Source organism: Lithobates pipiens, unplaced genomic scaffold (genome assembly GCF_037356315.1).
Source record: "Lithobates pipiens isolate NorthernLeopardFrog02 unplaced genomic scaffold, aLitPip1_a1.2 Scaffold_18, whole genome shotgun sequence".
NCBI classification, from domain to species: domain Eukaryota; kingdom Metazoa; phylum Chordata; class Amphibia; order Anura; family Ranidae; genus Lithobates; species Lithobates pipiens.
Window position 1 is genome coordinate 91,136,941 of NW_027507758.1, and position 22,962 is coordinate 91,159,902.

The 22,962-nt window shown below is 42.1% G+C and overlaps 1 protein-coding gene across 2 annotated transcripts in view; it reads right to left on the reverse strand.

Moving 5' to 3' along the window:
• TASP1 (taspase 1) overlaps positions 1-22,962 on the reverse strand; it is a 377,732-nt gene that overhangs the window by 24,949 nt on the left and 329,821 nt on the right. For both annotated transcript variants that reach the window (XM_077485912.1, XM_077485913.1), the window contains 2 exons: positions 9,516-9,626; positions 9,311-9,384 (listed from right to left, as the gene is read on the reverse strand). In XM_077485912.1, the coding sequence (XP_077342038.1) occupies positions 9,311-9,384; positions 9,516-9,626 (185 nt within the window). The remainder of the gene's footprint in view (positions 1-9,310; positions 9,385-9,515; positions 9,627-22,962) is intronic.

Consider the following 22,962-nt stretch of genomic DNA (forward strand, 5'->3'; position numbering starts at 1 on the left):
CACCGTCTGCAGCCATCTTTCAGATATTCCCACTGAAAGTCAAACACGTCATATGACATCTTTGGGCTGGAAGTGGTTAATTAAATAACCGCTATTGAATTGGTGAAAAAAATGTATTAATTAGTGAATAGTAATAAATTCCAATATTTATAAAAGGCATAGGTCACAAAAATCCAAAGACAAATTCCTATAATGTCCGGAAGACAGGCTCCGCATATTATCCATATGTGGAGCCTGTCTTCCAGACTTTATTGGAATTTGTCTTTGGACTTTTGTGACCTATGCCTTTTATAAATATTGGACCTTATTACTTTTCACAAATGTATTATTTTTTTTCACCAATTCAATAGTGGTTATTTAACATTATTATCCACTCATATACATTTATAGTTTTCAGTAATGCTTTTTCTTGTATACACATGTATTCAGGACCTGTCACCGAGGAGCAGCACGAACAGTATTTTTAAACTTAGTAACTGCATACTAATTCCCATCTGTTATCTACCCCCCTCAAGTTGTCATTTGGGGTGTCTCAATCGCCCTGTAGTCGCCTATGACATCAGCAGATAGATCCTTGCTCAGGGTTTCCCAACCAGGGTTCCGTGAAACCCTAGGGTTCCTCCAGGAGGTTGCTAGGGGCTCCTTGAGCAATGAGTGATTTCTGCATCTCAAATGAGTAAACACTGACACCATTTATCTTTTCAGCTATCTGTAAGGGGGATTTCTTTCCAATTGCAACAAATGTAAAGAGCATTCTTCCCAGTGACCATCACACTAATGTACTGTGAGTTGTAAATATGATAACTATTAGCACAGGTTCCCTGAAGACAAAAAAGTTATTTCAAGGGTTTCACAATGTTGAAAAGGCTGCCCTTGCTTATGATCTGCTTCCTATGCCTCTGTTGCACTCTAACCTGCTTGGCTTTCTCAGCACTACATTAAATCCTTTCATGTGCAAGGAGTTTTGCAGTCCACAGTCAGTTGATAAAGGTTCTAAGTGGAAATCGCATTTTATGACTGTGTAATTATGAACATATACATTTTCTTATAGGTAATCAGTGTAAAGACGACATTATATTCATCAGTTATATGACATTGTCTAATTTGTATTGTCGGCTCTGGCAGATGCATCGCCTACTATATTGCAATGTAAATACTTAACTAGCCATTAGAGGTCATCCACACAGTGCCAACTTGGAGCTCAAATTGAGGACTATATGAATGTGACCTGGTCAATCTGGGGAAACAAATGCTGCTTGCACAGCATTAAAATATTACACATCAACTCCAATACATCTAAGGACAGCATACCTAAAAAATAAATACAGCAAAACCTTTCAGGCTCTGATCTACACCTATTTCCTTATAAGCAACCAGCACTAAAAAAATAATAATAAAACAAATTGTGACTCTTGCTCAATGCGGCACTAAACAAGATAAAAATTATAATAATCTAATGTGCAAAATGGCACTCGTAAAGTGCATACAGTGATAATAATGAAGTGCTCTCAAATATGTAAAAAATAAATACATAATTAAAATTAATATAAGTCCATTGGATCTCAATAAATCTCAGTCTGTCCATATCTGTGAAAGCGTGTTCAAATCATGTGTCCATACAATATTGTATCGATATCGATGAAGTTAGCCCCACCCTCCATGCTTTAGCCTTCATTCACCACATGTATTGTATTCCATCTATGACTATGATTTTTTTTTACATATCTGATGTTCGTCTGTGAAGATTTTTACAAGTTCGGATTAAAGCTTTCTACGATTTGCAAGATGTAATTTGGATCAAGTCGCATACTGTGCTTTGTGGTATGCTGCATTGAAAAGGTGCAGGTCCAGTTTTTGTTCAGTTGCTTTCCATTGACGGCCCATTCTAAATGTGACCATTTGTCATGGAGACCACTGCTACAGGCACACGGAGTTAAACAAAATCAAACATGTTACTGTTAGTGACCAGAACAGGAATAGGAAATCTTCCAATGGGGACATAAGTTCCAGGGACATCTCTACTGTGGACTTGCTCAATCTTCGAGAAAGGGGGTGAAAGGAAAGCTTAAAATGATACATACAGGGGAAAAAAAAAAAATTACATATTCCCTGTTATATCCAAAACTACAAAAAGAACCATCTTTGGCTTTAGATATACTTTAATATCACAGTATATAAAATGGCATTACTTAATATCAAACTGAATTTTGACAAATGAAAAACACAGACATTCTTTGTGGAATAACATTTCACCGCCGAAGAATATAACCACTGGAATCAAATGAACTTGAGCGCTATTTTATGCTCAACAAAAATAACACAACAGTAAATCTGCTTAGATTAGATATAAAAGCCAGCTATCTGCAATATTGTAAAGTGTGAAATTCATCGCCTACAGCATCTGTTCCTAATCCTTATTTTACCATTTAAAAGATATGCAATGTTTTGAATGTGAAGCAGGCATTTCATTCAGCCAAAACCAGCTAAGGGTTTTCTGGGAGTGCATGAACTAAAGTCAGATATCAGGAATGACTACGTTGGAACGCTCATGCTTTGAATGTGGTTTGCCTTTTACTCTTTGGGGGTAACATTTAAGTAGACCATGCTCGATCTGAACAGTACCATTCTTTTGGAATGCATTTGGCCTCTTATCACACTCATGTCTCACAGCTAAGATCAATAAGTGAAGTTCAAATGTCATCTAGTAATAACTGCAATTAATTCAAAGCCAAGAATTCCACTAAATTTGGTTTTAGATAAACCCTTCAGAAACATATTCAACAGGCTTTTGCAAGGTTTCACAATCACAAGTTCCCCTCCAAAGATGAGGAAACCATTAAAGTGACACTAAACAATGTTCTTATTCTCCAAAAATAATTCATACACATCCACTACTTGATGGCTCTGTAATCTATTCTTCATTAAATATCTTCTTACTGTTTCCCTGTGTCCTTGTAGCGTCCTCCATGGGCTCCCAAAACTCTTTTCCCTCATTTACTTTTTTTATTTTTTATTTGCCATGCATGCTATTTGTGGGCATATACACTGCTCTATGCACACTACAAACCCCATTGTCCATAGTCCATCTCTGGAGCAGGTAAGAGAGAGTGGCTACATTCCTACTTACAGTGAGGATCATGAAGAACGAAAGAAGTCACCCTCTAACAAAGTCGGATTACAGCAAAAAAAAAAGGAATCTGGGGATTTGGAGCAGGCTGAGAGTAGAACATGAATAGAACATGAAGTATGTGTATAATTTTGCGCAGAAGTGAAATAAATCAAACAATAAAATGTCGAAGGAAGTTATGACTGCTGAGTGAATGACTCAGAAGAATGGTGCATAAGTACAAAGAGGGTAAGTATTGGAAAAAAAAATCCCCTAATGAAATAAATAAGAAAAAAATCAATAAGAAATGAATGAATCTAAAAATATAAAAACTAAAGAATAAAATAAATACAACTAGATCAATTGATATAAGTGAGGATACAATAAAGTTGCTCAAGTGGACAAGTAAAAAAATGTGTGTATAAATATTAAATAATTAATTGAACCGATTTGAAATCATGTGAATATATAAAAAGTGCTCAGTGAGCTAACAAACAAATACAGTGGTGTGAAAAAGTGTTTGCCCCCTTCCTCATTTCCTGTTCCTTTGCATGTTTGTCACACTTAAGTGTTTCGGAACATCAAACCAATTTAAACAATAGTCAAGGACAACACAAGTAAACACAAAATGCAATTTGTAAATGAAGGTGTTTATTATTAAAGGTGAAAAAAAATCCAAACCATCATGGCCCTGTGTGAAAAAGTGATTGCCCCCCCTGGTTAAAACATACTATAACTGTGGTTGTCCACACCTGAGTTCAATTTCTCTAGCCACACCCAGGCCTGATTATTGCCACACCTGTTCACAATCAAGGCATCACTTAAATAGGAGCTGCTTGACACAGTAAGGTCCACCAGAAGATCCTTAAAAGCTACACATCATGCCGAGACCCAAAGAAATTCAGGAACAATTGAGAAAGAAAGTAATTGAGATCTATCAGTCTGGAAAGGGTTATAAAGCCATTTCCAAAGCTTTGGGAATCCAGCGAACCACAGTGAGAGCCATTATCCACAAATGGCGAAGACATGGAACAGTGGTGAACCTTCCCAGGAGTGGCCGGCCGCCCAAAATTACCCCAAGAGCGCAGCGACGACTCATCCAAGAGGTCACAAAAGACCCCACAACAACGTCCAAGGAACTGCAGGCCTCACTTGCCTCAGTTAAGGTCAGCGTTCATGCCTCCACCATCAGGAAAAGACTGGGCAAAAATGGCCTGCATGGCAGAGTTCCAAGGAGAAAACCACTGCTGAGCAAAAAGAACATCAAAGCTCGTCTCAATTTCTCCACAACACATCTTGATGATCCCCAAGACTTTTGGGACAACATTCTGTGGACCGATGAGACAAAAGTGGAACTCTTTGGAAGGTGTGTGTCCAAGTATATCTGGCGTAGAAGGAACACTGCATTTCATAAAAAGAACATTATACCAACAGTAAAATATGGTGGTGGTAGTGTGATGGTCTGGGGCTGTTTTGCTGCTTCAGGACCTGGAAGACTTGCCGTGATAAAAGGAACTATGAATTCTGCTGTCTACCAAGAGTTCCTGAAGGAGAATGTCCGACCATCTGTTCGTGTACTCAAGCTGAAACGAACTTGGGTTCTGCAGCAGGACAATGATCCTAAACACACCAGCCAGTCCACCACCGAATGGCTGAAGAAAAACAAAATGAAGACTTTGGAGTGGCCTGGCCAAAGTCCTGACCTGAATCCTATTGAGATGTTGTGGTATGACCTTAAAAAGGCCGTTCATGCTCGAAAACCCTCTAATGTAACTGAATTAGGACAATTCTGCAAAGATGAGTGGGCCAAAATTCCTCCAGGACGCTTTAAAAGCTTCATTGCACGTTATCGCAAACGCTTGGTTGCAGTTGTTGCTGCTAAGGGTGGCCCAACCAGTTATTAGGTTTAGGGGGCAATCACTTTTTCACACAGGGCCATGATGGTTTGGATTTTTTTTCACCTTTAATAATAAACACCTTCATTTACAAATTGCATTTTGTGTTTACTTGTGTTGTCCTTGACTATTGTTTAAATTGGTTTGATGTTCCGAAACACTTAAGTGTGACAAACATGCAAAGGAACAGGAAATAAGGAAGGGGCAAACACTTTTTCACACCACTGTATATATAGACAGCGATGAACTTGATTGTGATAAAGTGTAGACAAAATAAAAAAAATACATCTTTCAATCGATGGTAAAGTTCATAAAGTGTTCGAGTTCATAAGGTGTTCATCAAAAATCTTCCAGTAATATAGTCTCTCTGGACTCTCACCTTCTTACTCTGTATTAAATTTGCATAACCATCAATTAGGTGGACACTTCTGTATGATGCTGCATAATGGACCTGGGGTGGAATCAATTTCTAAGGGACACTCTTCTCTCTATTCCCCCCACATGAATGATCTCCGTCACTCCGCAATATATCAGGGAAGGAAAAGAGAAAAAAAACCTCCACTGGTACAGTATGTTTAGACCAAGTAGGTAAATGTATTAAATAACCAAGGGTGGTCTCTTACAATGTAACAGTTTAAAACAAGCAGAGTAAAAATCGTAACAGGTCGGCATCACAACGCCTTCTCACATGTCCTGTGACAAACGTCCATTTTAGCCAATCACGGGAGACCGCCCTTAGGGAGAGTGTCCCTTAGAAATTGATTCCACCCCAGGACCATTATGCAGCATCATACAGAAGTGTCCACCTAATTGATGGTTATGCAAATTTAATACAGAGTGAGAGTCCAGAGAGACTATATTACTGGAAGATTTTTGATGAACACCTTATGAACTCTAACACTTTATGAACTTTACCATCGATTGATTGAAATATATATTTTTAATTTTTTCCTACACTTTATCACAATCACGTTCATCGCTGTATATATATATATATATATATATATATATATATATACATATATATATATATATATATATATATATATATATATATATATATATATATATATATATATATATATATATATATATATAGACATGTTTATTTATTAGCTCACTGAGCACTTTTTATATATTCACATGATTTCAAATTGGTTCAATTAATTATTATTTAATAACTATACACACATTTTTTTACTTGTCCACTTGAGCAACTTTATTGTATCCTCACTTATATCAATTGATCTAATTTTATTTATTTTATTCTTTAGTTTTTATATTTTTATATTCATTCACTTCGTATTGATTTTTTCTTATTAATTTCATTAGGGGATTTTTTTTTTTTTTTAACATTACTTACCCTTAATTACCCTCTTTGTACTTCTGCACCATTCTTCGGAGTCATTCACTCAGCAGTCATAATTTCCTTTGATATTTTATTGTTTAATTTATTTCACTTCTGTGCGAAATTATACACATACTTCTTGTTCTTATGGTGTTATTGTGAGCACTTATTTTGCAGCACTTGTGAGTACACCTACACTTTTATACACATTGTTTTTTTCTGATTTACTCACAGTAGCGCTTAAGCCTTCACTACATTCACCTTTTAGAGTAATAGAAGATACTATTTTGAATTAAGAATACAGATTTGAATAGAATGTTTTTCTTTTTAACCACTTCAATAGCAGGTACTTTCACCCCTTCCTGCCCAGGACAATTTTCAGCTTTCAGCGCTGTCGCAGGCAAACAACTCTGTACCCAAACTACATTTTTATCATGTTCTTCCCACAAACAGAGCTTTCTTTTGGTGGTATTTGATCACCACTGGGGTTTTTATTTTTTGCTAAACCAACTAAAAAAAATACCAAAATTTTTGGAACAAAAAAAAGTGTTTTGGTTGTAAAATTTTGTTTTCTCCTTCACTGACTGGCACTGATAGGCGGCACAGATGGGCACTGACAGGGGGCACAGATGGGCACTGACAAGCGGCTGTTATGGGTACTGACAAGCGGCTGTGATAGACAGTACTGATTGGCACTGACAGGTGGTACTGATGGGCAGCACTGATGAGGTACTGATGAGGTTTTTACAGTTGTTACTGTAGGGCACTGATTGGCAATGTGATCTGCACTGAGGTAGGCACTATATGGCACTGATTGGCAATTTATTGGGCACTAAGTGATCCTAAGGGGGCACTGACTGGGTACCTTTATGGCACATCTGATGGGGCCGTGATGATAATCAATGTGCTGATTATCTGCACAGACCCCCCTCTCACAGGGAGAGCCGCCAATTGGCTCTCCATGTCAGCACGAACCAAAGTATGCCATTTACTGGCACTTCCTGGTTCCCGCGATGATCAACTGTGATTGGTTATAGCTGATCACGTGGTAAGAAGCCTCTGACAGAGGCTTCTTATCACGATCGGAGATGCGGCGTGTCAGATTGACACGGCGCACGCCAGCATGTTATCCTGCTGGACGTCATATGATGCCCAATCAGGATAACAAAACCACTTCCCGGACGTCAATCTGTTATTGACTGGGCGGGAAGTGGTTACCAGAGTTTGGTGTCACTTTATGTGTAGCAATTTAGCAAGTTAAGGGAACAAAATTATCTCATACTTGAAAAAGGCTTTTTTTTCCTTTTTACGTACTGGAATTCGAGTTTTGGAGGCGTTAACATGTCTACTAGGTTGTGTTTCTGAGATTCCATTGGGGAGATGCTCTCTTGGAATGCACAGGTCCAAAAAAAATAAAAACAAAAAATGTAGGGCTCCATTTCTTAGGCAGGAAAAATAATTTTTTGTCTGTTTCACCACTTGAGATATTTCTCATCAATTCTGTGAAGGAAAATAGTTACACAGGTGGCAATGAAAACCTGACAGAGGTTCTAATCCTCCCCCTATCTATTGAAAATGAAATAAAAAGTACTATGCACCAGACAATTGTCATGTTTGTTTTTTCTTTCCAGAACATTCCTTTTTTTCATCCTTTTTGCATTTCAGTGTTGCAGATTTCCTGTAACCTCTTTTAGTCACTTCCTATTTACAAGCACTTGCCGGATTGATTTCCCGATCCTGATAACTGTGGACCATAACCTGTGCTATGCATGTTGGTAATGTCATTTCTACTCTCCATCAGGATTGTGCGCGACAGGGTGACAATGCTGGGGAACAACTGAGGGACAGTTTTCGCCTCCAAAACAGGAAGTACCTTAATGAGAACCTTCATGGCAGGATCACTAGGCATTATTTAGAGGAAAACTTTATATTTAGAAATATTTTAAAATCTTTTGAAACATTATCATTTAAAAGCTTTTATGAATTTTAAGTGGTTGGATTTGTATCTACTTTAAAGCAGCAGCGACAGTAGGTTGTATATTCTGAGTTAGTTCATATGCAGAATATCCATATTTAAAAGATGTAGCTATAATCCTGCTTAGACGGTTGAAAGCAGCATAGCAAATATTCAGATCCTCTATTGCAGGTGTCTCCAAACTTTCTAAACAAAGGGCAGATACACTGCCCTTCAGACTTCAAGGGGGCTGGATGTTTGTGTCAGTGGGAGGAATAGTACCCCATCGTTTTTGTCAGTGGAAGGAATAGTACCCCATCATTGGTGTCAGTAGGAAGAATAGTGTTCCAACATTGGTGTCAAGAAAAAAAAAAAAAAAAATATCGCACCTCATCATTGCTGTCAGTGGAAGGAAATGACCCCCTCATTGGTATCAGTGGAAGGAATAGTGCACCATCATTGGTGTCAGTAGGAAGAATAGTGCACCATCATTGGTGTCAGTAGGAAGAGTAGTGCTCCATTATTGGTGTCAGTATGAAAAATAGTGCCCCATAGGTGGTGTGAGTGGGAGGAATAATGTTTTGTATCAGTGAGAAGAACAGTGCCCCAAGGGCCAAATAAATGCATGCTTGGGCCACATCTGGCCCCCAGGGCTGCAATTTGGAGACCACTGCTCTATTGGACCATACAGTCCACAGGGTCCACATTATGAAGTTTTCAAAGTGTACTCTATGCATGCATTGTTGTTGTTCCCGAAATTGCCATGAGCTGAGGTGTGCATGACTTTAGTTCATCTGTTGGGAATTTCCTGCTTTATCCCTGTTAAGGATATTTTACCACTAATGCCTGTTACTAGAACAGAAAGTGAAGGAAAATATTCCCAGTAAGAAAACGTATAGCAATACAACCAGACACATGGGGTTCTAACCCTTCCAGGCTATTAAAAATAAATAACAAAGATGTTGGGGCTTGAGTTGAACCTTATAGATACACAAGACCATACAAACCTTAGCTTTGCCATCCTGAGCAGACATATATCCAACGCACATACTCTCCGTTGTATGACTCCACAGGAACTCCACTACAAAGTACAACCAAGAATTAGAACATGCATGGTTCCTAAAACAAGCAATAGTATCAAGAAATACAGATGATGAAAGGTCAACATAATTTGACTACAAAATACAAGTGCATGAAAGCAACGTATTTTACCCAGCAGAGCCTGTTTATCCCCTGTGGAGTCAATTTTTGAGGAACACCTGCATGACCGAAGCACAATTACGCCACCTAGGATGCTGTCTTCATTAGCCAGAAAAGGGGAGCCTGGAAGAAATCAATGCAGTTGGTTAAAAAACAAAATCATCAACAATAAAATGCAAACCAAATCATAGCAGTGTGCAGAACAGGAAATTCCTAGTGTATGGCATAGCTACACTTCTAGTTCTACAGACACACTAAAAAAGACCTGTAAAGCTGAGGGTAACTGCACTCTAGTAAACTTCTTACCTTCCATTACCCTCACTGAGAGTTTTGTTAATAAATGGCAGCCTATTGCAATGCACATTAATTTAGTCCTTGCATTTACATCATCATCATCTCCAAGTCCTGCCTACTGGCACTTGATATACTGAGCATTGATCTTAAAGAGAGTCTACCCCTTTAGGAAAACAAAAAGCTGCTGACAGATATGAAGAGCAGGCAACTCTCAGTACTTCCAGCTTCACCTCAAGACTGACTGTTCTGACAGGCATGCTTTCCTCGCCCATTCCTACCTACAGCTCATATATACCCACAACTGATGCAGATCATCACAGTGACCAAAAACATTGTAAGGATTTAAGAAGGAGCACTACTCTGAAGTGTTGTCTGTAAAAACAGGGCATTGAGGTGAAGGGGGCAGTGCTGAAGCGTGCCTCCCTTCACACCACTTGTATACACTTATTGGCCAGTAAGGCTGCCTATAAGAGCGATGGGCCAAAAGGAGTGTATGGAGCTGTGACATAGCAGCAAGTTTCATCAGTTCCTGCAAGTGTCAGAACAGCTTGCCTTTCAACGGTGATGTCAATATATCCATTATTTGACATTGGTAGGGCCTAGCAATTGGTTGAGCATTGTCACAAGGGTGGAGGTCACATGCTCCCCCATAGAAGGCACATGGGTATTTTCACCAGCTGATGTAATGGAAGGTGCAGTGGGGGAGTGCTAGTAAGTTACCAGTGGAGCCCCTTTACACAACCCTGAATGGGCAGGATGATGATGTCTAGGGACTAGTTTTAATCATATGCAAGCATGACATTTAAGGGAAAGGTGTCATAAGAAAATAGGATTTTTATAACAGCTTACCTGTAAAATCCTTTTTTCTTTTGAGTACATCACGGGACGCAGAGCCATAGTAATTACTATGTGGGTTATAGGCCACCTTCAAGTGATGGATACTGGCACACCCTAAACAGAAAGTTGCCTCCCTATATAACCCCTCCCACTACTGGGAGTACCTCAGTTTTTGTAGCAAAGAAATACACGTGTATACCAGAAAGAGGGAAGTGACCACTGTGTCCCATGATGTACTTCAAAGAAAAGGATTTTACAGGTAAGCTGTTATAAAAATTATATTTTCTTAATCGCACATCACGGGACACAAAGCCAAAGTAATTACTATGTGGGATGACCCAGAGCAATGGCAACTGAGGGGAGGGAGACACAACACAAGTAGGGCAACATGAGATCAGAGGACTTATACTGCTGCCTGCAGCACACTGCGCCCATGTCTTTTTACATCCACCTGATAGAAGCTGGTAAATGTATGGACTGAAGACCAAGTTACGGCCTTGTAGATTTGAGCCATGGAGGCTTGGTGATGCACCACCCCTGAAGCACTAACAGCCCTGCAGGAGTGCGCTTTGATTTGAGAGGGTGGAAACTACCTCTTTAAACCATAAGCTAGAGTGATTACTTGTCTAATCCATTTAGAAATAGTAGAGATTTCGATGCTGCCTGTCCTCCATTAGGACCTTCAGGCAACACAAACAAAACATCAGTTTTTCGAATCTGAGCAGTCGCCCTTAAGTAGACCTTGACTGCTCTCACCACATCAAGAGTGTAGTGATTTTTCTTCCATAGAACAGGGTTCTGGAAAAAATGAAGATAAAACAGCATCCTCGTTTAGCTAAAAACCTGACACTGCCTTCTGTAGAAAGTTAGGATGAGGATGCAATACTACCTTATCCTTGTGAATAATATGGCTCTTTACAAGAAAGAGCAGCCAACTCTGATACCCTTCTTGCAGATGATATGGTTACCAGAAAAACTAGTTTCCTTGTCAAAAGGACCAAGGGAATGTGTCGTATTGGCTCAAAAAGGTTCTTTGTGTAGCGCCGACAGAACTAAATTCAAGTCCCGATGGTTCACGGGTGACCTAATCGGGGTATTAAGCTGCGTTACCCCCTGAAAAAAAAACTACGAACCAAAGAATACAAAGCAAATGTTCATTGAAACAATACTGATAAGGCCGAGACCTGGCCTTTGAAAGTACTCAAGGCCAGCTTCATTTCTATGCAGATTTCCCATCTGCAGGAAGTCAAGGATTATACCTATGACATTACCTCTTAAGGTGCCAACCCCTGGATTCATCCCAGGAGACATATGCCTTCCAGACTCTAAAATATGTGATTCTGGAGGCTGGCTTCCTTGTATTAACCAAGGTAGATACCACTGAACTTGACAGCCCACGTTTCTTCAGAATGTGGGTCTCAATAGCCAAACTGTTAAACTTAGCATTTGTAAGGTAGGATGGAATACCGGACCTTCTGAGAGGTCTGGACGTGGTGGTAGGGTCCATGGGACCCCTACCTCCATCCTTATGATCTCTGCATACCAAGTTCTCCTGGGCCACAGGAATCACAGATTCCGTTCCTGCTTGATCCTGCGAAGAAGTCGTAGATGCAGGCAGAATAGGAGGGAATGCATAAATCAGTGAGAACTGATTCCCCGGGAATAGCAAGGCATCTGTTCCACACGCTAGCGGATCCTTGTTGTTGATTTCTTTGTTGAACCTGGATGCAAACAGATCTATGTCTGGGATCCCCCATCTTTGACATATTGACAGGAAGATATCGGGGTGAAGGAACCATTCTCCCGGGAAAAACTGCTGACGACTCAAGAAGTCCTATAAAAACAGAGCAAGCAGCGTCAACCTGAGTGTAGTAGTTTAAAACATGCTTTTAATTATTGTATAAAATGCACTTACTCTGCTTAAGATGTAAGCAGGCATATCATAAAAGAAATCCAAATGGACAGCAGGATGGACAGCGGGGCTTCACAGAAGATGATCCTCGCGGGCTGTATGCGCTTGTCTGGTGGCACCGGTGGCTTCCAAGTGTCACAGATCAGAGTTGGCAGGGCACAGCGAGAATCGTCAGTCCACAGAGTCCTGGGTCACGATCAGATGATGCTAATAATGCTAATGGCGTGCACGCGATCGGAACATGCGTGTTCCCTCGCCAGACATAGCAATCCTCCATTTTGGATGTGGTATAAGAGGGAAAAGGGGCAGGACAGTTGAGCCAATCAGATCATAGCACTGCCTTATCAGTAGGTCACTGGGTTTGGCTGATTCAAATGAGATGAGAGGCGGGGTTGTTTTGGGCTATGATAAATTATAGTCTGTTCGTTGTTTGAAAACATAGTTAGAACAAGAAAAGAGAAAGACTGTAAGAAACAGTGAACATATACACTAATATTCAATTAGGTGGAATAGAAAGCATGCACACACTTAAATCTATATTAAAAACAAACAGTTACTGTTTTCTATAAAGGTATATTATGTCCTAAGGGCCGGTTCACACAGGGGGCGATGCGAGGCGACACCGACTTGCCTCGCCGTGACCTGCCGCGACCTCAGCGGCGATTTGCAAATGACTTCTGTATAGAAGTCAATGCAAGTCGCCCCGAGGTCGCCCAAAAGTAGTACAGGAACCTTTTTTCTGAGTCGGAGCGACTCGAGTCGCTCCTCTCAGAACGGTTCCATTGTACAGAACGGGGGCGACTTGTCAGATCGCGGCGAGGCAAGTCGTGTCGCCTCGCATCGCCCCCAGTGTGAACCGGCCCTTAGTTTTAAAAGACTATGGGAAAAAAATAATAAGATAAAAGAATATAATGCCACTCAGACATTCTGCCAGCAAACAAATCATTGTGGGCATTATGGGCACAGATATTCACTCAAAAAAGCAAAGGGACACACACACAGGGCTACCAACCCTGGACAGAGAGAGATATATGTGTACACATGCATATACACGTGCACACACACACATAGGGCAACATACAGAGGAGTCTGTACTAAACTACAGTGCCCTGCGAAAGTATTTGGCCCCCTTGAACTTTTCAACCTTTTGCCACATTTCAGGCAAACAAAGATATAACATTTTTATTTTTTGTGAAGAATCACCAACAAGTGGGACACAATTGTTAAGTGGAACGAAATCTATTGGATTTTTGAAACTTTTTTAACTAATAAAAAATGAAAAGTGGGGCGTGCAAAATTATTCGGCCCCCTTGCGTTAATACTTTGTAGAGCCACCTTTTGCTGCGATTACAGCTGCAAGTCGCTTGGGGTATGTCTCTATCAGTTTTGCACATCGAAAGACTGAAATTCTTGCCCATTCTTCCTTGCAAAACAGCTCGAGCTCAGTGAGGTTGGATGGAGAGCGTTTGTGAACAGCAGTTTTCAGCTCTTTCCACAGATTCTCGATTGGATTCAGGTCTGGACTTTGACTTGGCCATTCTAACACCTGGATACGTTTATTTGTGAACCATTCCTTTGTAGATTTTGCTGTATGTTTGGGATCATTGTCTTGTTGGAAGATAAATCTCCGTCCCAGTTTCAGGTCTTTTGCAGACTCCAACAGGTTTTCATCCAGAATGGTCCTGTATTTGGCTGCATCCATCTTCCCCTCAATTTTAACCATCTTCCCTGTCCCTGCTGAAGAAAAGCAGGCCCAAACCATGATGCTGTCACCACCATGTTTGACAGTGGGGATGGTGTGTTGAGGGTGATGAGCTGTGTTGCTTTTACGCCAAACATATTGTTTAGCATTGTGGGCAAAAAGTTCGATTTTGACCAGAGCACCTTCTTCCACATGTTTGGTGTGTCTCCCAGGTGGCTTGTGGCAAACTTTAGACAAGACTTTTTATGGATATCTTTGAGAAATGGCTTTCTTCTTGCCACTCTTCCATAAAGGCCAGATTTGTGCAGTGTACGACTGATTGTTGTCCTATGGACAGACTCTCCCACCTCAGCTGTAGTTCTCTGCAGTTCATCCAGAGTGATCATGGGCCTCTTGGCTGCATCTCTGATCAGTCTTCTCCTTGTCTGAGCTGAAAGTTTAGAGGGATGGCCAGGTCTTGGTAGATTTGCAGTGGTCTGATACTCCTTCCATTTCAAAATGATCGCTTGCACAGTGCTCCTTGGGATTTTTTAAAGCTTGGGAAATCTTTTTGTATCCAAATCCGGCTTTAAACTTCTCCACAACAGTATTACGGACCTGCCTGGTGTGTTCCTTGGTCTTGATGATGCTCTCTGCGCATTCAACAGAACCCTGAGACTATCACAGAGCAGGTGCATTTATACAGACTTGATTACACACAGGTGGATTCTATTTATCACCATCAGTCATTTAGGACAACATTGGATCATTCAGAAATCCTCGCTGAACTTCTGGAGTGAGTTTGCTGCACTGAAATTAAAGGGGCCGAATAATTTTGCACGCACCACTAAAAAATATTTTCATACAGCAGATGGTCAGAGACTGCGGGCATGGTACAGGAGATGGTCAGAGACTGCAGGCATGGTACAGGAGATGGTCAGAGACTGCAGGCATGGTACAGGAGATGGTCAGAGACTGCAGGCATGGTACAGGAGATGGTCAGAGACTGCAGACATGGTACAGGAGATGGTCAGAGACTGCAGGCATGGTACAGGAGATGGTCAGAGACTGCAGGCATGGTACAGGAGATGGTCAGAGACTGCAGGCATGGTACAGGAGATGGTCAGAGACTGCAGGCATGGTACAGGAGATCAAAGCAGCCTCACCAGTTCCCCTCAGATGCAGCCTGCCTGATAAAAATACATGCACAGTGTTTTCCATGTATTCCAATGGCTTTAGTTCACACCATGCAGTCAGTTTCTGGTGCGGAAACTGACTGCATGGTGTGAACTAGAGCCATTGGAATACATGGAAAACACTGTGCATGCATTTTGTGCAAAAAAAAAAAAAAAAGCACACGGAACTGCATCTGGTGTGAACTGGCCCCAAGCAAGCTACCTGGTTCCGTTCCAGCAGACTTCTATTGGGAATGCTCATATCGTTACCTCTACTAGCAATAACTTAACCCTTCCCCATTCTATCACATGGCAATAAAAACCTAGCTGGGTCAAAATCAAGATTATTATATTTTTTTTTATATGGCCAATAAAGGGAGTACAGCCTTTGTCCTGTGACCTGGTTTATATAGCATGGCTACATTCACACAAGTGGCCAGAGGTAGATAGTTTCAGAGGCAAACAAATTACTTTTGGATGCAGCAGCACTGTGGGCACAAAAAACTTGATTTAGCTGCGGACAAAACTCTGCAATGCTTGCCCTGGGTACACTTTCCCCCTCATGCAGCTTGCCAGTGTCTAAATGCAGCCTCACCCATGCCCGGATCAGAGCGGTGATCTCCGTGTGTCACGGAGCTGTGCATTGAATTGCCTAGGTGGTTGCAGTAACAATGACCCACCTCCTGTAATCACGTCACGCTGATTCAATGTCCCGCCATTGGATCAGTGTGCCGTCTGTCACAGGAGACGGGACATTGTTAATGCAGCCGCCCAGGCAATTCAATGCACAGCTCCGTGACACAGGGAGATCACCGCACTGTCGGGCGGCAGTAAAGGAGGAGGGAGGACGGAGGAGGGAGGACAGAGGACTGGGGATGAGCCAGGAAAACACCCGTGCAATGGGCGGCACCAGGGGGCAGAGGCCCGCACAGGCCCCGCCCCCATTTTCGGCCCCATTATCGGCAAGATTTTCCTTTTGGCAATTTGCCGAAAACACCATTTTTGGCCGATATGTTTCGGCGGCCGAAATTTCAGTGCATCCCTAGTAATTACATGTAATTCAGACTATAATGAACCTGTGGGATGATATGAAAAATAAATTAATACAAAAGGCGGTACTTTTGTATTAAAACTCATGATCAATGTGTCTAAAAATATATATACACATCTGTACACCTATGCAGAATTTATAGGACTGAACTTAATTCCAGATCCTCTTTTAGGCCTCCAGGCGCAATGGTATCGAGGGTATATATCCAGAAAGTTTCCCTCTCGCAGAGACATTGAAAACGCTCTGTGGGAGGCCAATTGAAGCCAATTTAACTGCTTAAAACAAAACTGTACTCGTAATTCTGACTATATTACACAAGGTAACCTGTTCAAAACCAAGTTTGAGGAAAAAGGGTATCTCAATTAGTTGAAGACGCTTTCACCAATTTTTGGGATAATAAGCCCCCCCACCCTTTGTTATAAATCTCCTACACATATCAAATCAAAGACTGAACCCAACCAACCACATACCACTAAGTTCATTACTCATTTTCATTCCCAGCATAAGAAAATGGAAAGAATTTTTCACAAACACTGGGGGATTCTATTGGAAGACCCTTTGTTAAAAACATCCATTGCCACTGTACCTAGAATCACATATCACAAGGCCAGAAACAACAAAAACCTTATTGCTCCTAGTAAATAAAAATACACACAAAACAAACCCACACCGCCTCTGACTTTCCTTACACTAAAGGGCATGTATCAATGCAAAAAATTAATATGCCTTACCTGTAAATTTGTCTCCCATCGCCCAAAAAGCTTTACCACTAAGGGAAACCCCTACCTGCGCAAGGAATTTTTCAACTGTTCATCAGAGTTTGTTATATATGGTATTCGTTGCCCTACTCTACATCGGCCGCACTATCCGGACACTCAGAAAACGATTTGGCGAACACCGTAGATCAGTGGAGGAAAATCTCAATCTAACGATCCCCAGACACTTTAAGGAATACAATCAGGGATCTACTGATGGAATGCAGGTTTGGGTCATCGAACAAGTGTCCAGGACTCTCCCTCCCGCAGAGCGTTTTTGACATCTCTGCGAGAGGCAAACTTTCTGGATATATACACTCGATACCCTTGCGCCTGGAGGCCTAAACGAGGATCTGAAAATGAGTTCAGTCCTATGAATTCTGCATAGGTGTACAGATGTGTATATATATTTTTAGACATATTGATCATGAGTTTTAATACAAGAGTACCGCCTTTTGTATTAATTTATTTTTCATATCATCCCACAGGTTCATTGTAATTACCACACATAGAAACGGCCTAAGTACGTGCCCTATAAAACAGCAATAAATAGATAGATACATTTTAACCTTCCTCTTTTTCCCAATTTTTTCCTTCCCGTCTGATTGGAATTGATAATTTCATATGATGAAGGTCAGTACATCCACTGGCCTACAGACATGTATGTGCATGCTTTCCTTTTCATGCATATGCATGCCTTAGATTCATGTCTCTAGTTTTTTGTACACATCAGCCATGTACGTCTGTGTATACGTAGTTTAGTACAGACTCCCCTGTATGTTGCCCAATGTGTGTGTGTGTGTGCATGTGTATATGCATGTGTAAATATATATCTCTCTCTGTCCAGGGTTGGTAGCCCTGTGTGTGTGTGTGCCCCTTTGCTTTTTTGAGTGAATATCTGTGCCCATAATGCCCACAATAATTTGTTTGCTGGCAGAATGTCTGAGTGGATCGAGCGATCCAGGGACAGCGGAGATTCGTCCCATTTCGACAAAATCTCTTTTTTGCAAGAACCTGGTGTGGAACTGTGCATATGGCATGGCCTCGAAGGTGGCCACCATGAGTCCCAGGACTCGTATGAAAAAGCGAAGTGACGACTGATTGCAATTCCACAGTAGTTTTATCGCGGCTCTGAGGGTCTGCACTTTGTCTGAAGGGAGAAAGACTCTCGCTTCCTTGGAGTCCAGCAGCAAGCGTAGGTACTCCAGACGCTGGGTCGGTACAACCACCGACTTTTTTAGGTTCAACAGCCACCCAAATTCTTGCAAAGTCTGCATGGTGATCGCAACATCCTCCTCCAACTCTGAGGCAGAAGATGCTCTCAGGAGGAGAATGCACCAGCGTTCAGGGAATGGCTGCTCAGCGACCTTGCATGCTGTCACTAGAGAACTGCGGTGAAAAAAGGTACTCAGGCTTAAAAAAAAAAGGCTGCCAACGATCTGAATAGGTAGATCCTACAGGAAATGGCCGCTGAAGCTCACAAGGGGAACCTGCTCTGCCCTTATCCAAAATGGCCGCCGGACAGTGCCATGCGGTGAGAGGAACAGTGCTGCCTAAAACACAGCACAATATCGCCACAGGCACATTTTTGGGACCCTCCACACCGGAACCAGGACCATCGCTAACCACACAGACCCCATACAGATGAGAGACCCAGCGACCCCCTGTACACACACCGCACAGCAGACACATACAGCCGGAAGGAGGGGGGAAGGAGGGAAGATAGGGACGTGGGAGAGAAGAGAAGGAGGTGAGGTGGCCCCCGAATTGACCTCCCAGGGAATGCCCAGCTGCTCATCCCACCGAAGCAGGGAGAGCCGTACTTACCAGTCCTGAAGAGCTGGGAGACATTCCATCACAGACCCACTCCTGCGCAGTTACAGGGTGGCTGCTGGCCCAGTATACTGTGATCCAGACATCAGTAGCCCGGTCATATGTATACCCTGGAGCATTGAAGCTCACTGACCACCTCTGGAGCTGAGGTATGTCATGGCCTGCCAAGCCGTAGCTGCGACGTGCACACGCTCGATGGCCGGACTGGGGGGAGTACAAGGATAAATTAACCAGCCTGTCACCCAGCCAGCAGTTGATAAAAGATCTCAGGATCATTCATCTTGCGCAAAAGCATAAGTCCTGCAACAAAAAAATGGGCCGAAGGGCCCACAGGGTTCCTAGGTCATTCTCCTTCACTAGGCAAAATAAAACTGAAGCTGCTGGGGCAGCAGGGAGGGTTGTTAGCACAGGGTCCGCCCCCTGGCCGGTACTGACAATTCTGTGTATTGTGTTACAATTTTGCCTAGTTTCTCCTAGTGGCAGGCTAACAAACCCATTTAGTTACAGAGAGGAGCTGTGTCGGTCTGTGAATATAAGAGAAACCATAATTGTTTATTTTTAATATAGATTTAAGTGTGTGCATGCTTTCTATTCCACCCAATTGAATATTAGTGTATATGTTCACTTTTTCCCACAGTCTCTCTCTTTTCTTGTTCTATACTATGTTTTCAAACAAAGAACAGACTCTATAATGTATCATAGTCCAAAAAACCCCGCCTCTCATCTCATTTGAATCGACCAAATCCAGTCACCTACTGATAAGGCGGTGCTATGATCTGATTGGCTCAACTGTCCTGCCCCTTTTCCCTCTTATACCACATCCAAAATGGAGGATTGCTATGCCTGACAAAGGAGCACGCATGTTCCGAACGCGTGCATGCCATTAGAATTATCAGATCGTGACAGCACGCCATTAGCATCATCCGATCGTGACATTAGCATCATCTGATCGTGACCCAGGACTCTGCGGACTGACGATTCTCGCTGTGCCCCGCCTACTCTGATCTGTGACACTGGAAGCCACCGGCGCCACCAGACAAGAGCATACAGCCTGAGAGGATCATCTTCTGTGAAGCCCCGCTGTCCATTTGGATTTCTTTTATGATATGCCTGCTTACATCTTAGACAGAGTGAGTGCATTTTATACTATAATTAAAAGCATGCTTTAAATTACTACACTCAGGTTGGCGCTGCTTGTTCTCCGTTTTTATATTTCTCCTAAAGGTGTTTTTACCCTTCAGCGTTCTGCCTCCTGTCCGTGTCAGTTACATCTCCCTGTGGTCATTCACCCAGGTTAGAGACTTTATACTTCCCAATATTTGAACTTACATCAGGAATCAGTCTTTTTTTGATTGACCTTCCATTGACTTTCATATTACTGTTTTATTTGTGCCCTACTCCCGGACAATTTTTAACCCCTTCCCCCCTTATCCCACATACAATACAGCCTTGCTTATGTTTGATATCTCTAGCGCAACAAAAAAAAAAACGTTTTTACCGACTCAAGTAGTCCGCCTTCCAATTTTCTATTCCTAGAATGAAGACTGCCGATAGGCAAAGTAAATTGTTTTCTGCCCAAGATAGGATATGACTCACCTCTCTCTGGACCGCACAACTTCTTGTGCCCCCTTGGTGATTGATATAGGCCATTGCTGTGGCATTGTCGGACTGGATCCTGATCCTGACACCACAATTCCGTAAACTGAACGTTCAGGCCCTCAGGATCAAGTGCTCTGCCCGAATCTCTAGAATGTTAATGGGCAAGGTCATTTCTGATCTGGACCACTGCTCTTGGACACATGCCTTTTCCAGGACTGCTCCCCAACCCAAAAAAGGTTGGCATATGTTACCACTTCCCAGATAACTGTAGGAAGGATTTTCCCCTTTGCAGATTTTTGGTTATTAGCCATAAACTGAGGCTCTGGCGCACCTTTGGAGTCAGACACATTGGGAAATCTAGAGCTTGAACCCTTTTGTTCCAAGCCGATAGGATACTGTTTTTCAGCAGTCTCGAAAGAAACGGAGCATAAGGAATGGCCTCAAATGAAGCCACAATCTTTCCCAACAACCTCATGCAAAGCTGAAAAGAAGGATTCATCTTGCTTTGACCACCTAAATCAGTTCCTTTATGGCACTGATCTTTGCCTGGGGCAAGAATACCCATTTTCTGGGTGTATCCGTGATCAGACCCAAGTATTTAGACTTCTTCATGGTTTTAAGGAAGATTTCTCTAGGTTGAGAATCCAACCTAGGTATTCCAGGTAGTTGAATGTGGTGATCGTACTTTGGTCTAAGCGGGCTACCGACTGGTCTATCAGGAGCAGATTGTCTAGGGAAACTATAATCGTTATACCTTGGGCCCTTAATCTGGCTAGAGGAGGGGCCAGAACCTTTGTAAACATTCAAGGTGCAGTAGCTAGACCGAAAAGCAGAGCTACAAACTGAAAATGAAGACTTGCTACCTTGAAAAGTAGATATTACTGGTGAGCGGTGAAATAGGCACATGGAGATATGCATCCTTGATGTCGATTGATGACAGATGTTCTCCTCCTTGTAGGATGGAGACAACTGATTGGATTGACTCCATGTTAAAAAAAAGAGTGGATATTCAGGAACCAATTTAGATTTTTGAGATCCAGAATGTCCATTTGGTTTTGGCACCGTGAAAAAAAGTTTGAACAAAACCCCAACCCCTGCTCTTACATGGGGCCCACCATGATTACTTTTTGGCAAAAGATGGTCCAATGCTTGAAAGAAAGACTTTTTTCTCTGGATCCTTAGGAACGTTTGATCTGAGAAAATGAGGAGACGAGAACTCTTGGAACTCCAGTTTGTACCCTGGAGCTATTAAAGGACTCCCCCATCTGTCTCAACACTCTTCCTGCCAGACCCTTGAGAACTGCAGAGGTATTCCCCCTACTGGAGCGAGAGTGCCTCCTCATAAGGAGGCTTTAGTATTTTGTAGCTTTCCTCCCCCAAGACTTCTATTGTCCCCGAGGTTGAACCTGAGGATTACCTCTTGAACTTGATGGCGGTGGCCGTCATGACTGCCTGGAGGCTGATGCCCCTGGCACAGGAAATGGAGCTTGTTAAAATTAAATACGTTTACTTCTTTTCTTAAATGGCAAAGGAGTACTTTTTCCACTAGAAATTCTTTGGATGTATTACCCAAATCATCGCCAAACAGCCATGTCACTACAAAAAGGAAGACTAGCCAGGAGCTTCTTGCATGGGGCTTGGCGAAAGGTGTGAGGCTTGAAGGATAGAATCGTTCATAGTAACTATTGCAAACATAAAGCTGCTACTAGCTTGCCAGATCCTGGGCCTGCTGAACAGGATAACCTTGAGCACCTGTTTAAACTGGTCTCTCAAGGATTGACCAATTACTGTCAGCGCAGGCTGAAACACTCAACCTGCCAGAGAAAAAAGTGTTTAATAGTGTTTCCAACTTTTTATCCGTTGGATCCCTAAGCATTTAAGCATTGTCTGCTGGATAAGTCAAACTTTTATTCGCAGAGGATATAGCAGCGTAAATTTCTGGTATACTCCCCTTTTAGTGAATTTTTTCCTCCATAGGATAAAGTGTAAAAAACTTTTTAGGAGGGAAAAAATGCTTATCTGGGTGATCCCACTCAGATACAAAAAGCTTTTCCCACAATGAATGGACAGGAAAGGCATGCACAGCTTGCAAACACTCAGTTAAGGGTACATAAATGTGGAGCGGACCATTCAGTAAGAAATTGCACCATCAATCTTACAGTTTGTGAAGATGATCCCCCCGCATTTGACCCCTCAGAAGAGGATTCATCAGCCTCATCACGGTCCAGAGGGAATTCATCTTTTCTCGCCCCCAGTTCCTCAGTTTGAGGCTCCTGTGTAATGGAAGAAAATCTGTCACATTTTGTCCTACACTGGGATGCG